We start from the raw sequence: 14,329 nt of genomic DNA, 5'->3' as shown, positions 1-14,329 counted from the left end.
GGCTTGTGATTTTCTCTGTGCCGTGAGGAAGGTGTATTCCTGGTTTTTCTTTTTGTAACTTTAAGGTTTTGCCTACAGGGAAATTCTCTGTGTTTTGAATCTAATTGCCCTCTGAGATTATCTCCCATTCTAATTTTACAGAGGTGCTTCTTTTACCATTTTTCTTTCTAATAAAGTTCTGTTTTTTTTAAGAATCTGATTGGTTTCTTTAGTGTCCTAAAAAAATCGAGGCTGGTTTGTGCTCATCATGTTTATTCTCAAACTTCCCCAGGAAAAGAGGGGTGTAGAGCTTGGGGGGATATTTTGGGGAAATAGGACTCCAAGTGGTCCTTTCCCTGATTCTTTGTTAAATCACTTGGTAGTGGCAGCATTTACCTAATCCAAGGTACAAGGGAGAATTTGTGTCTTGGGGAAGTTTTAACCTAAGCGATAGAAATAAGCTTATGGGGACTTTCATGTGGGTCCCCACATCTGTACCCTAAAGTTCAGAGTGGGGAGGGAACCCTGACAGTCCTGCACAAGGGTTGCACAGTTCTAGTGCCCCTTGGGATTAAAAGTTACTCTGAAAGTAATGGGGCAGGAAAAGAATGTAGGGCTACCCCATAAAACCCTCCTCATTGGCCAAGAATACCAGAGGAATAGGCTGCACCATCCTAAATGATAGATACCTTGTGCACTGTGGACTTGGGAAGGAATTGTGTCTATTGAAGTATATTATTGAAAATAATCAATAATAGATTATTGGAAATCATACATAGTTCCTTAACAAAAGATTTATTTAAATGTATAAGCTTCAGTTTTCAAAACCTGGTGTCTAAAATTAGGCTCCTAAATCCATTGTTTAGAAATCTAAATTAAGTAGCCTTACTTTTCAAGGTGCTGAATATCTGCTCGTCATATGGCTTCAGTGGGACAGCGCCAGGTACACTGAATACATAAATAATGTTTGCAATGTCCAATTTAATATTTGCACAATACAAAAGGAAAAGTTAGCCTTCAGTTTCTTTGCATTTGTCACTTTGTAGCACAACTTAAATATTATTTAAATAATGTGTATGTTGATAGAGTAAAAAGGTAAAGCATCTCAGAGGAAAAACACATAATTCATATTTTCATGGCTTTCAAACTGTTATTCTCAGTGACTTTTCAAATTTTAATAACTACTGATCACCTGAATTATGTAGCTTGCTTTTCTATCTGTCCTTATTGTAAATAGTATCACATTCTTACAGTGATCTGACCAGGATTATATTAATACAAATGATATACAGAAGAATAATGGTAAGACCAATCAATGGCTCTAGTGCCAAAAGCAAGATAACCCTAGGCTTGTTGTTTTCTTCAGAAAAATATAAATAAAGCTTATTGACTAGAAAGAAGACGCTAACAATTGGGAAGAAAAAATTGATCCAAGCAGCTAATGCTTTTACTATTGAAACAATAATCTTTGCTGAATTTGAAAAGTCTTCCACCTGAGTGCTTGACAAGCTGGGTACAGTCAGCACTGAAATAATTAACAGAGCTGGAAAAAGTACCATCGAGCCTTTCTGACTGGAATAATGATTTAGCTCAAAACTCAATTATATTATCATTTTACTATTTAATGTATTAAGTATTTATACAGTGTCATAATTCTGCAGGACCTTTTACAGAGATTTTAAAAGAGGCTCTGCCGCCCCCTTCAAAATCTTAGTCTACATCAAACAAACATAAAAAAACCAGATAGAGGAAAGGATGAGGGTAAAAATAATTCAAGTTCAAGGGTAAAAATCGTGGCCCCATTGAAGTCAACATCAAAACTCCCATTGATTTAAATGCAGCCAGGATTTGACCCAACTTGAACTACTTATATTCCACTTATAAGTCTTAATATTTTTTGATATTTTTAAAGTCGAGAATGAGGTGCTACAGTATTGTTAACCCAAAGCATTCAAAATTATGAGTCAGGCCTCCAAAAAATAATGAGATTGGCTTAAAATCATGACATGTTAAAATAATAAATTGGGGATCTTTTTTATTTGCCTTTGAGTTCACATTGTCAAGCTTTTTATCTTCAGCTTTGAGGGCAAAAAGCTTTTGTTTTTTTAACATGGAACCTCAGATTCTGACATAATTGTTGTTTCAGTTTTCACCGAAAAGGTTAGTAATGATTAGATGTCTGACATAGTGAATGTCAGTGAAAATGAGGTTGGATCAGATGCTAAAATAGGGAAAGAACAAGTTAAAAATTACATAGACAAGTTAGATGTCTTCAAGTCACCAGAGCCTGATGAAATACATCCGACAATACTCAAGGAGCTGACTGAGGAGATATTTGATCCATTAGTGATTATCTTTGAAAAGTCATGGAAGATGGGAGAGATTCCAGAGGTCTGGAAAAGGGCAAATATAGTGCCCATCTATAAAAAGGTTAAATAAGGACAACCCCGAGAATTACAGACCAGACAGCTTAACTTCAGTACCCGGAAAGATAATGTAGCAAATAATTAAGAAATCAATTAGTATTCTTTGAGTCAATTAGTATTCTTTGGGTCAACAGCAGTGGTGCAAGTAAGATGGTATGGGCAGGTATGCCATACCATATATCGGTATCCACTCACAGGGTCGGCTCTAGGCACCAGCAAACCAAGCACATGCTTGGGGAGGCACTTTTCAAGGGGCGGCATTCCGGCCCCCTTTTTTTTTTTTTTTTTTTGCTTCAGTGGCACTCCAGCCCTTTTCTTGCTTCGGTGGCATTCCGCTTGGGGTGTCAAAAAACCTAGAGCCGGCCCTGTCCGCTGAACCACAGGGCTCTCCCGGAAACCGCAGTGGTGAAAGGAGCAGAACGTGGGGCTGCCACTCCTAGGGGCCAGCGCCCCATGCCGGCAGCTCTTCCAGCATGGCTGTACTGCCCCCAGCTACACTCCACTGCTGTCCTCCGGCGGGGCTGTACAGACCCCAGACAGGAGAAGCAGCTGCGTGGAAGGGCTGGGGGCGGGGCTGGTGGCAGTATAGCCACATCAGAGGAGCTGCTGGGGCAGGTCATTGGCCCATGGGAGTGGTGACCCTATGTTCTGCTCCTTTTGCCGCTGAGGTTCCCGTGAGAGCCCTGTGATTCAGTGGATACCGATTTCTATCCATGGATATCTGCATCGTGGGTATAAATTTGTATCTACACAGGGCTCTAATCACAGAACGAACATTTTTTTGTGGGGGGGGGTCAAGGGGTTGGTACCATACCGGTAAGAGTTAAAATCTAGTTGCACCACTGGTCAACAGACAGATGGACAAGGACGATTCAGTTGATATAGTGTATTTGGACTTTCAGAAACCCTTTGACAAGGTCCCTCACCAAAGGCTTTAAGCAAAGTAGGCAGTCAAGGGATAAGAGGGAAGGTCCTCGCATGGATCAGTAACTTGTTAAAAAGATAGGAAACAAGGGGCAGAAATAAATGGTCAGTTTTTATGGTGCAGAGAGGTAAATAGCAGAGTCCCCCAAGGACCTGTACTGGTACCAGTGCTGTTAAATATATACAATAAATAATCTGGAAAAAGGAGTTAATAGTGTCAAAATTTGCAGATGGTACAAAATCACTCAAGATAGTTAAGTCCAAAGCTGACTGCGAGGAGTTACAAAATATCACACAAAACTGGGAGACTCTGCAACAAAATGGCAGCTGAAATTCAGTGTTGATCAACCTAAGGTAGTGTACATTGGAAATCATAATCCCAAATATACCTATAAGTGATGAGGTCTAAATTAGCAGTTACCACTCAAGAAAGAGATCTTGAAGTCATTGTGGATAGTTCTGGTCAATGCACAGCAGCAGTCAAAAAAAAGCTAACAATATTAGGAACCATTAGGAAATGGATAGATAAGAAGATAGAAAATATCATCATGCCACCATATAAATACATGGTATGCCCACCCCGTTGTTCTGGTGCTGGGGGCTGATTTGGCCCCAGTCTGCTGGTCCGGTGGCCCTAGTCACTGCTAGAGCAGCCCCAGGGGTTGCTCCGGCAGCCCGGGAGCTGACCTGGCTCTGGCCACTGCTCCAGCAGTAGCAGCTGCTCCTCCAGTGACCCCGGGCCACGGCTCCAGTCCTGGGGGTTGACCACCGGCTGCTGCTCTGGCCTGGAGCTGCTGCTCCTGGGCAGGGGCTGACAGCTACTCCAGCTCCACCGCTGCCAGAGGCTGAAGCCAAAGTCATGGATGTCTGTTGGAGTCACGGAATCTGTGAGCTCCATGACAGAATTGGATCCTTACTTATGAAATGGTAATTGGATTGGAGAGGGAAGAGTCAGGGAGCCTAGAGAAAAAATTTAATAAAGTTAAGGTAAAAGAAACCATGGCATGTGACACCACACTTTATGCAGTCTGTCTACCATATCTAGGTATTTCTAACATTCTAACCACCAAGGTGTCTCGGTGACTATGATTATATTGGCAGTCTGGCTTCCAGCAAACATGCCATGGAAAGCAAGGGGCAGATTTTAGAAAAGTTAGAGGGAAGATCAAGGAGTTTTGGAAAATTCAAATAAAAGTTTGTATTTCCAAATCCATTATGAACACTAGGCTTAATTTTTCAATGACTCTTGGCTGTGAGCAGACTTTGCAGTATGGTCTCTGTGAGCTTGTACTTTTGTAAACATAATTATGGTATGCAAAGTTAATATCTATCTAAAGTAATCTTTTGCTATTTCAGTTCTTATTCAATTAATTGCCTTTCCACCTAAGTTATAGACATATAACATCGAAAACATACTACTGGTTATTTTTTACATAATGCATAAGTTTCCAGAATGAATATTAACACAACACTATTTTAAATATTCCTTAGTAAATTTAGTATTTGTTGTTCTTTACACCTATTTTTGTTCTCAGGGAAATGTATGCAAAAGGCTGAAAGTCTGATTCCTTCTTTACACTTTAAGTAGTCCCATTGGCTGACTTAATGATTTCATGCTATATAACTTGAGTAGTGGCTCCAGAATTTATACCTGATACTTTCTGTATGTGATGCTAGTTCTTGTGTTGTGCATATTCCTTCCACTTTACAGTCAACCAAAGACGGTATGGAAGGACTAGGATTTATACCTCCTTTGTAAAGCATTTTGAGATCTAATAATTAAAAGTGCTATATAAGAACAGATATTATAATTATTATTACTTCCAGTATTATTTGTACCTCATGTTACTTTTCAAAGCTGTTTGAAAGGATGTATTTGATTTTTTTGTGTGCAATCTGTCTTCCTAGGTTACTTCAGATCTTCCAATGGTGGCTGGTACTCCAAATCTCACTGTAGAAGCTGATGACACAGCCGCTTACACTCTGAATGTGTCTGCATGGAAACGAGGAATATTTAAAGGTAAAAAAAAGTTCAGTTTTTATACTGTCATTTTTATTATAATAATAATAAAAAATAATAATAAACAAGTACAAATCTATAAACCATTCCTCTCTCCATAAACCCCACTTAGGTTAGTTTGAATAGCAGAATCTAAATACGTCTATATCCTGTGTCTTTCCTGCTTATAGTGTTCTGAGCAAGAGAATACAGTTTCCTCGGCCTGCATACCTTGCTGAATGAGACAAGGATTTCTACAGAGCCTGTCTCATTGTATATATGCCACTGAATATTTTATGTGCAGGTTTTCAATGTAATAGAAAAGTTTTTGCCTCAGGAGCCTGATATTTCACCATGTAAAGCTAATTCATTCCTTAGTATTGCATTTTTGGGCTAAACTAGTCACTTGCGTTCCAGTGGCATAGTCCTTCTGAATGTTCAGCTGTAATTATTAAAAATAATGATGTTATTCAACTCTTGTGCATATGTAATGTGTGGTTTGAAAGGCCTATTACTTGGCCATATTAAAGAAACCTTTAAGAAGGTGTGGAGATATTCCTGCCATTGGGAAGGGCCACCATTGCTGACTTCTGTTAAAACATTTTCCATTGAGGATTGCACAAGAGCCATCTTGTGGCACTAAATGTTCAGCACAGCAAGTTACACAAGGGAGGAGGGGCTTGACCACCTTTGTTTCTTCTTCTCTACAGTTACAAGTGAAGGAACTTCAGCTGCTTGTCTGGCTAGTCAGGCTCCTAGTTAGCATGTTTTATTAATCAAATATGTTAATATGTAGTTAAGTTTCTTGTGATTTTTAAGAGAACTATTTGCCTGCTAAATTTAAACTCATTGCTCCCATCTGTGTCAATGCTAGTACTGTTTAATAAAAGTTGGAAAATGGCTGAACCATTTTTGCTCTCATTTTCCGGAAATACTCACTTCAGGCAAGAACCATATCTAGAAAATGTAAGTCCAATATTTGGCATTTTCAGAAAGCAAGTGGTGTCTGAAATCAAGGGGTTGCAATGGAATTGCTTTTGTGCAACTTTAACTGTAATTGTTGCTAGTTCTTCAGCTATAATTGATGTTTTGGGAATTGGTCATTTTAATATTATTAATATTATAATTAAGTTTACTGTCAAATGATTTAGCATCAGTATGTACTGAATACTAGTATTTTATTATAAGACATCAACACTGACTATTGTTTACTTTAATCTGCAGAAGAACAGAAGGGAAAATTCCCATTTTTTCCTTTGGGAGGGGAATTTTTCTTTAGAAGAATAAATGACAATTTTAAAAAAAAGTGGATCTGACTTCAGTGTTAACCAGCTTCGTAGCAGCAATTGTAGATAATATAAGAATGCCATAGTAATGATCAATTCTCTACTGAATACAATCTGAAATGCGTAGTAACGGAAGTGAGACTGTAAATAGAAATTTCTCTTTCCAGTATTGGCAACACAGAGTCACTCCTCCCTCAGGCTGTGCATACTCCTATGGCGCCATTTCACAACCCATTGTGAAGTAATGACTTTTGTAGCTTTATGCATGATCCTAGCAGATCTGAATGTTTGATATGAGTTACGTAGTGAGCTGTGGACCCAACTTCACCTAAGTTCTTTAATGACTATCTCAGCAGTGAGTACAGAGCCATGAGTTCTTTCTCTCTGCTTTGTGTAGAGGAGAAAGAGGTGTTTAGTAGTGTTTATTTTTTAAAATTTATTTAATTTTATTTTAAAAGTCTGCTTATTTAGATGGGCATGAGAAAGGATGGTATTTTGGTTAAGGCAGTAGAATACTTCCCTGGAGAACTGGATTCTATCCCTGCCTCTGTGACAGAGTTCCTATGTGATGGTGGGCAAGTCATGCAAACCAAAATTTTCACAGGTAGCCACAGTATGCTCCTTATTTTCTGAGTACCCAACTTGAAACACTTTGCAGAGGGGCTGACTGCTCGTAACTGCAACCAAGGTCAATGGGAGATCTGCTCTGAACATATAAAGTGCTATAAAATACTAAGTACTCCAAAAATCAGGAACTAGGCATCTTAAATTGGGCACCCAGAATTATTTGACACTTATGACAATTTTGGCTTTAATCTCTGTGTCTCAGTTCTTCATGTGTAAAATGGACATAATACTACTACATCAACTCACAGGGGTGTTATGAAGGTAAATTCATTAACTTTTGTAAAGAACTAAGATATTACAATGAAAGCACCATTAAAAAGCCCACAAGGAAATTAATAATTCTAGGTGCAGTGCAGCGTTTGGATAATGTATTGAAAATAATGCGTGGGGCTACACGTTGAATGATGAGGATAAAAATAAATATTGAACAGCTACTCATTGAGTGGCACTGTTGATCCTCTGGAAAAAAAATACTATGTTATTAAAAGTTGTATCATAATGCAGCTGCACAAGCAACCTTAATTCTAGTATTTTGTAACCTAAAGGTGCCTGACTTTGCAACTTTAGTATTCTTTTAGTGTAGTTTTTTTATGTACTTTTAAAATACATTTTGCAGTTCATACTTGATATGAAGTGCTGCTTATGATATAAACTGCTGTTCTGAGCAAAAGCAGTTCAGTTTTCTTTTACATTCAAACATCCTTTTTTCTGGGTGTATTGTGTTACACATGAAATTGCAATGGTAAAATTACATTTCTTGTGTTTTCCAGGTTTCTATTTTAATATTATTGTGCTGAAAAGGGACACAGTTTTAAAGTCCGTCCTTTCAGGCTTTGCTCATTCTTAAAAGATCTCTTTGGAAATATTCTAAAATTGAGCTAAGATTATATACTCTAATTAATTTTAGTCATAGACTTGCCTTAATGTAGAAATAAGACTTAATAACCATTCGTCCAATGTTCTGGCTCCAGAGAGAAGTCCCCTGTGATCCATTCCTAAGTAATAGATTAATTTCATTTAGATTTTATAAAGTGATTTCCAAATATTCTTTTCTAAAGTATTAAATAGTTATAGTTGGGTTGCACAGAATGAGTAATGGTGTTTTTGTTGAAGTTCCCTTTTAAAGTGTGTCCAAAAAAAAAAGAGGGGGGCCCAGAAGAGCCAAGAATACTATTAGGAACACACCCAGCCCTAATGTTGAAGATTCCTTGTGCAAAGATGCTGGCAGTTGATCTGCTCATCTTTTCTCAGGATTAGGCCTTCCAGAAACAGATAGAGGCTATTGCTGCTCCAGAGTGGCTGCGGACTAACATTTTTCCCTCACTGGAAGGGTTGTGCCAAGCAGTATAGATTGCAGATCATCACACCCTAAAGCAGTGATCCCAAACTTGTTCTGCCGCTTGTTTAAGGAAAGCCCCTGGCGGGCTGGGCCGGTTTGTTTACCTGCCGCGTCCACAGGTTCGGCCAATCGCAGCTCCCACTGTCTGCGGTTTGCCGCTGCAGGCCAATGGGGGCTGCGGGAAGCAGCTCGGGCCAAGGGATGTACTGGCCGCCCTTCCCGCAGCCCCCATTGGCCTGGAGCAGTGAACCGCGGCCAGTGGGAGCCGCGATCGGCCGAACCTGCGAACGCAACAGGTAAACAAACCGGCCCGGCCCGCCAGGGGCTTTCCCTGCACAAGCAGCGGAACAAGTTTGGAAACCACTGACCTAAAGTGCTGTGTTAGTGGACATTCATCACTGATTACATTTCCTTTAGTGCACACTGGGTTCCCGTGAGTAGATACAGCAGGCAATTTCATTTCCATCTTCCAATTTGCACACTGTCTCAACTTACTGGTGAAGGAGTTCTGTGAAGGCACTTCATAGTGATCAAAGTCCTAACAATAGGCCAAAAGTTCTGCACCCATTTCATCTAGTCTTTTACTATACCTCATTCTCTGAGACCTTCCTTGCCACCAGCTGCAATAGAACATTGGTCTAGAATTCCACACTTCACTTTTTGGATGAGAATAGAATAGAATAGAATAGAATATGAGGGTTGGAAGGGACCTCAGGAAGTCATCTAGTCCAACTTCTGCTCAAAGCAGGACCAATCCCCAACTAAATCATCCCAGCCAGGGCTTTGTCAAGCTGGGCCTTAAAAACCTCTAAGGAAGGAGATTCCACCACCTCCCTAGGTAACCCATTCCAGTGCTTCACCACCCTAAGTTTTTCTTAATATCCAACCTAAACCTCCCTTACTGCAACTTGAGACCATTACTCCTTGTTCTGTCATCTGGTACCACTGAGAACAGTCTAGATCCATCCTCTTTGGAGACCCCTTTCAGGTAGTTGAAAGCAGCTATCAAATCCCCCCTCATTCTTCTCTTCTGCAGACTAAATAATCCCAGTTCCCTCAACTTCTTCTCATAAGTCATGTGCTCCAGCCCCCTAATCATTTTTCTTGCCCTCTGCTGGACTCTTTCCAACTTTTCCACATCCGTCTTGTAGTGTGGGGCCCAAAACTGGACACAGTACTCCAGATGAGGCCTCACTGATGCCGAATAGAGGGGAATGATCACATCCCTCGATCGGCTGGCAATGCTCCTACTTATACAGCCGAAAATGCCGTTAGCCTTCTTGGCAACAAGGGCACACTATTGACTCTTATCCAGCTTCTTGTCCACTGTAACCCTTAGGTCCTTTTCTGCAGATCTGCTGCCTAGCCACTCAGTCCCTAATCTGCACCAGTTCATGGGATTCTTCCGTCCTAAGTGCAGGACTCTGCACTTGTCCTTGTTGAACCTCATCAGATTTCTTTTGGCCCAATCCTCTAGTTTGTCTAGGACCTTCTGTATCCTATCCCTACCCTCCAGCGTATCTACCACTCCTCCCAGTTTAGTGTTATCTGCAAACTTGCTGAGGGTGCAGTCCATGCCATCCTCCAGATCATTAATGAAGATATAGAACCAAACTGGTCCCAGGATAGACCCTTGGGGCACTCCACTTGATACCGGCTGCCAACTAGACATGGAGTCATTGATCACTACCCATGGAGCCCGACGATCTAGCCAGCTTTCTATCCACCTTATAGTCCATTCATCCAGCCCATACTTCTTAAACTTGCTGGCAAGAATACTGTGGGAGACCATATCAAAAGCTTTGCTAAAGTCAAGGAATAACATGTCCACTGCTTTTCCCTCATCAACAGAGCCAGTTATCTCGTCATAGAAGGCAATTAGGTTAGTCAGGCATGACTTGCCCTTGGTGAATCCATGCTGACTGTTCCTAATCACTTTCCTCTCCTCAAAGTGCTTCTAAATTGATTTCTTGAGTACCTGCTCCATGATTTTTCCAGGGACTGAGGTGAGGCTGGCTGGCCTGTAGTTCCCCGGATCCTCCTCCTTCCCTTTTTTAAAGATGGGCACTGCATTAGCCTTTTTCCAGTCATCCGGCACCTCCCCCGATCTCCATGAGTTCTCAAAAATAATGGCCAATGGCTCTGCAATCACATGAGCCAACTCCTTTAGCACTCTCGGATGTAGCGAGTCCGGCCCTATGGACTTGTGTTCGTCCAGCTTTTCTAAATAGTCCTGAACCACTTCTTTCTCCACGGAGGACGGGTCACCTCCTCCCTATACTGTGCTGCCCAGTGCAGTAGTCTGGGAGCTGACCTTGTTCTTGAAGACAGAGGCAAAAAAAGCATTGAGTACATTAGCTTTTTCCACATTCTCTGTCATTAGATTGCCTCCCACATTCAGTAGTGGTCCCACACTTTCCCTGACCTTCTTCTTGTTGCTAACATTCCTGTAGAAACCCTTCTTGTTACTCCTAATATCCCTAGCTAGCTGAAACTCCAATTGTGATTTAGCCTTTCTTATTTCATTCCTGCATGCCTGAGCAATATTTTTGTAGTCCTCCCTGGTCATTTGTCCAATCTTCCACTTCTTGTAAGCTTCTTTGTGTTTAAGATCAGCAAGGATTTCACTGTTAAGACCAAGCTGGTCACCTGCCATATTTACTATTCTTTTTATACATCGGGATGGTTTGTTCCTGCAACCTCAATAAGGATTCTTTAAAATACAGCCAGTTCTCCTGGACTCCTTTCCCTCTTATGTTATTTTCCCAGGGAATCCTGCCCATCAGTTCCCTGAAGGAGTCAAAGTCTGCTTTTCTGAAGTCCAGGATACGCATTCTGCTGCTCTCCTTTCTTCCTTTTGTCAGGATCCTGAACTTGACCATCTCATGGTCACTGCCTCCCAGGTTCCCATCCACTTTTGCTTCCCCTACTAATTCTTCCCTGTTTGTGAGCAGCAGGTCAAGAAGAGCTCTGCCCCTAGTTCGTTCCTCCAGCACTTGCACCAGGAAATTGTCCCCTACACTTTCCAAAAACTTCCTGGATTGTCTATGTACTGCTGTATTCCTCTCCCAGCAGATATTGGGGTGATTGAAGTCCCCACACACCATACTGTGTTTCTAACTGTCTAGGACTATGGACTGTATGTTTGACACCCTTATGCTGTAGTCATCAACATATGTAACTACTTCTCCATGGGGAATATGGAGCGACTTGCCTTAATTAAAACAAACACCTGCTACAACCCAATAAACACATGTTACAACACACACCTACTAATAGCAAAAGGGAAGAAAAGTATAGGTAGGAGGAGAGGATATGGAGAGATTGTTCGAACGTTAATAACAAATATGTGCTCCATGTGGAAACCTGCCATTGATTATCATTCTTTATGTGCCAAATTCATGCGGCTTTTCTTATGGAGATCATTCTGTTTCTGTTAGATTATAAGAAAAAGGCCTGAGAGAGAGAGAGTTTTTGCTAGCATTGGCACTTGGGAGACTAATCATACAGAAAATAGACTAGCTGGTAGTATTGCCAATCCACTTGTTATCAACTGTACTCTTCCCCACTTTCTTTCAGTCGTCTTCCCCTCCCTTGCATTTGATTGTATAGTTGTACTCAGTGGTGTCTTTTGTATTCATATGAGATCTGCAATTGGATGGGTGGGAGTGGGCCCATTTTCTAATTTTATTTAGCATCCTTAGTTTATTTTTATGTATTTTGAAAGCATGTGTAAATTTAGTGGGAAGTCTTTTTATGTTATTACCTTGAACATCCATGCCCTACTTTAGGAAGAGGGTGGTATATTTGCCTACCCTAACAAGCTAGGCCACATCAGGGCTCCTTGTGGAAGAAAACAGGAGCTCTGACACCATAAGTTCATGAAGAGGATGCTAATGCTGTCAGAATGCTATAGTTTATGTACACTGTTGGCTTAACAGTATTTCCCTTCAGTGCCTCCACATTGTGTGAGGCTGCTCTATGACAACCTATATAGTTGATGATTCAGAATGGTACAGCAGCTTCTGCTGGCAGAGCTCTCTAATTTTGTGTATCGGCCCCTGTATTTTTATAAAGATTTGGTCATTTTATACAATGTAATGTAATTTGAGGATAATGACAACATATAGGCAGTTTCTACAACCTCACCTATTAATTGGTAGTTTATTTTCAGGGATCCCTGCAGCTCTTGTTCAAAGCACAGTCCCAATCCACCTCAGTCACATTAATAAATCTAGTATGACTGTGAAGCAAAGTGGGCAAAAATTGGGGGGAGCTCCTTTTTAACTTGACTGCTGTGGATGGCTGTGGTCTGCCTCTGTCTCTAGTCTGGTTCAGTCCACTGATGACTGTGAGGGCTGCCCTGATTGCTGAAGTCACCACCCAATCAGATGATATCACTGCTTCCAAATCCTCTTCAGTTCACTGCTCCTGCTCCACCAGGTCAGCTCCAGTCCACAGCTGAAGACTCCCATCTTGTCTCAATCCTGAGTTGGAGTGTCTCTCAGCAGGGCAAAGTAAGACCTCAGATACAGTCCTCACTCTCCTCCATGCACCCTGGGCTCAAGTACCCAATTGGAACCCACTAACTATTAGGTTCTGGCACACAACTTTCATGTGCCTTTCCTCATATATACACTTACATCACACTTTTAACTCATTGCCTAAGAATATAGTACAACTTTAAGTACTTCATGAAATTCCACTGAATAACATGCAAATTATATCTGTCAGCAGATTTTCCCACATAGTTTTTTTCTTTTTGACTCAGAGGTAATTTGAGAGCTTCATATAAGTATTCGTAGGGCCCTACCAATTTCACGGCCAAGAAAAATGTGTCATGGACTGTGAAATAAGCCTTCACCATGAAATCTAATCTCCCTTTGCTGCTGGGAGCCAGGGGCTTCTAACTGCTTGTCTGGCCATGAGTGGGAGGGACAAGAGTTGTCCTTCCTCTGCGTGGCTGCTCTTGGTGAGATCAGTACCACCTCCAGAGGCCATGCAGAAGTGAGGGTGGTAAACCCTCACTTCTGCGCTGCAGCAGCCTGGGAGATGGGGTCTTGGCACTGTGCTTAGGGCTTCCTCCACCTGTGGCTCCTGCCGTAGCTCTGGGTGCTGAGCTCAGGGCTTCCGCCCCCTGCAGCTCCACCCCTCGAGTTTCCATCCGAAACCCTCAGCCTGGTCTCAGGGCTTCTACCCCACAGCTGCAGCTAGAGACTGGGGCTCAGGGCTTCAGCTTCTGTGGCTGCAGACAGGCTTAATGCGCCCAGGCTTGGGGCTTCTTCCTCCACAGCCCCTGCTGGGGCTTGGGGTGACCAGGTTAGGGCTTTCATCCCGGGGGCTTCTTCCAGGGCTGGGGCACCCTTTTTTGGGGGGGAAGGAGGGAAGGTAAATTTGCTGGGGGCCCCTGCCTTAATCTGCCACTGGTCTGGACTAGTAGCTAGGAGCCCCCCCGATTTGGGAGCTCCCAGCAGCATAGGGGAGATCCTATTCACCTCCAGGAACCTCCTGTAATGGCAGGAAGCTCGGAGGCACAGAAGTAAGGGTGGCAATCTTGGGACTCCCTTCCCCCCCTCGAACAACAATTTTGCAAACCCTCCCCCCATCAATCCTATTTTGGGTCGGCATCCCCTTGGTTACAACACAATGAAATTTCAGAGGTAAACATCTGAAATCATGAAATTGACCAATTTTTAAATCCTCCGGCCAAGAAATTATCATGGATTTATATAGTGGCATTATGATATTT

At 41.8% G+C, this 14,329-nt stretch overlaps 1 protein-coding gene across 1 annotated transcript in view; it reads left to right on the top strand.

The window, feature by feature from the left end:
* CFAP47 (cilia and flagella associated protein 47) overlaps positions 1-14,329 on the top strand; it is a 638,800-nt gene that overhangs the window by 416,551 nt on the left and 207,920 nt on the right. Inside the window, exon 49 of the mRNA XM_043505538.1 lies at positions 5,238-5,349. Coding sequence (XP_043361473.1) covers positions 5,238-5,349 — 112 coding nt within the window. The remainder of the gene's footprint in view (positions 1-5,237; positions 5,350-14,329) is intronic.

Source organism: Dermochelys coriacea, chromosome 1 (genome assembly GCF_009764565.3).
Source record: "Dermochelys coriacea isolate rDerCor1 chromosome 1, rDerCor1.pri.v4, whole genome shotgun sequence".
NCBI lineage: Eukaryota > Metazoa > Chordata > Testudines > Dermochelyidae > Dermochelys > Dermochelys coriacea.
Note: the sequence above shows the minus strand (reverse complement) of the source record. Positions and strands in the feature narration are given on the sequence as shown.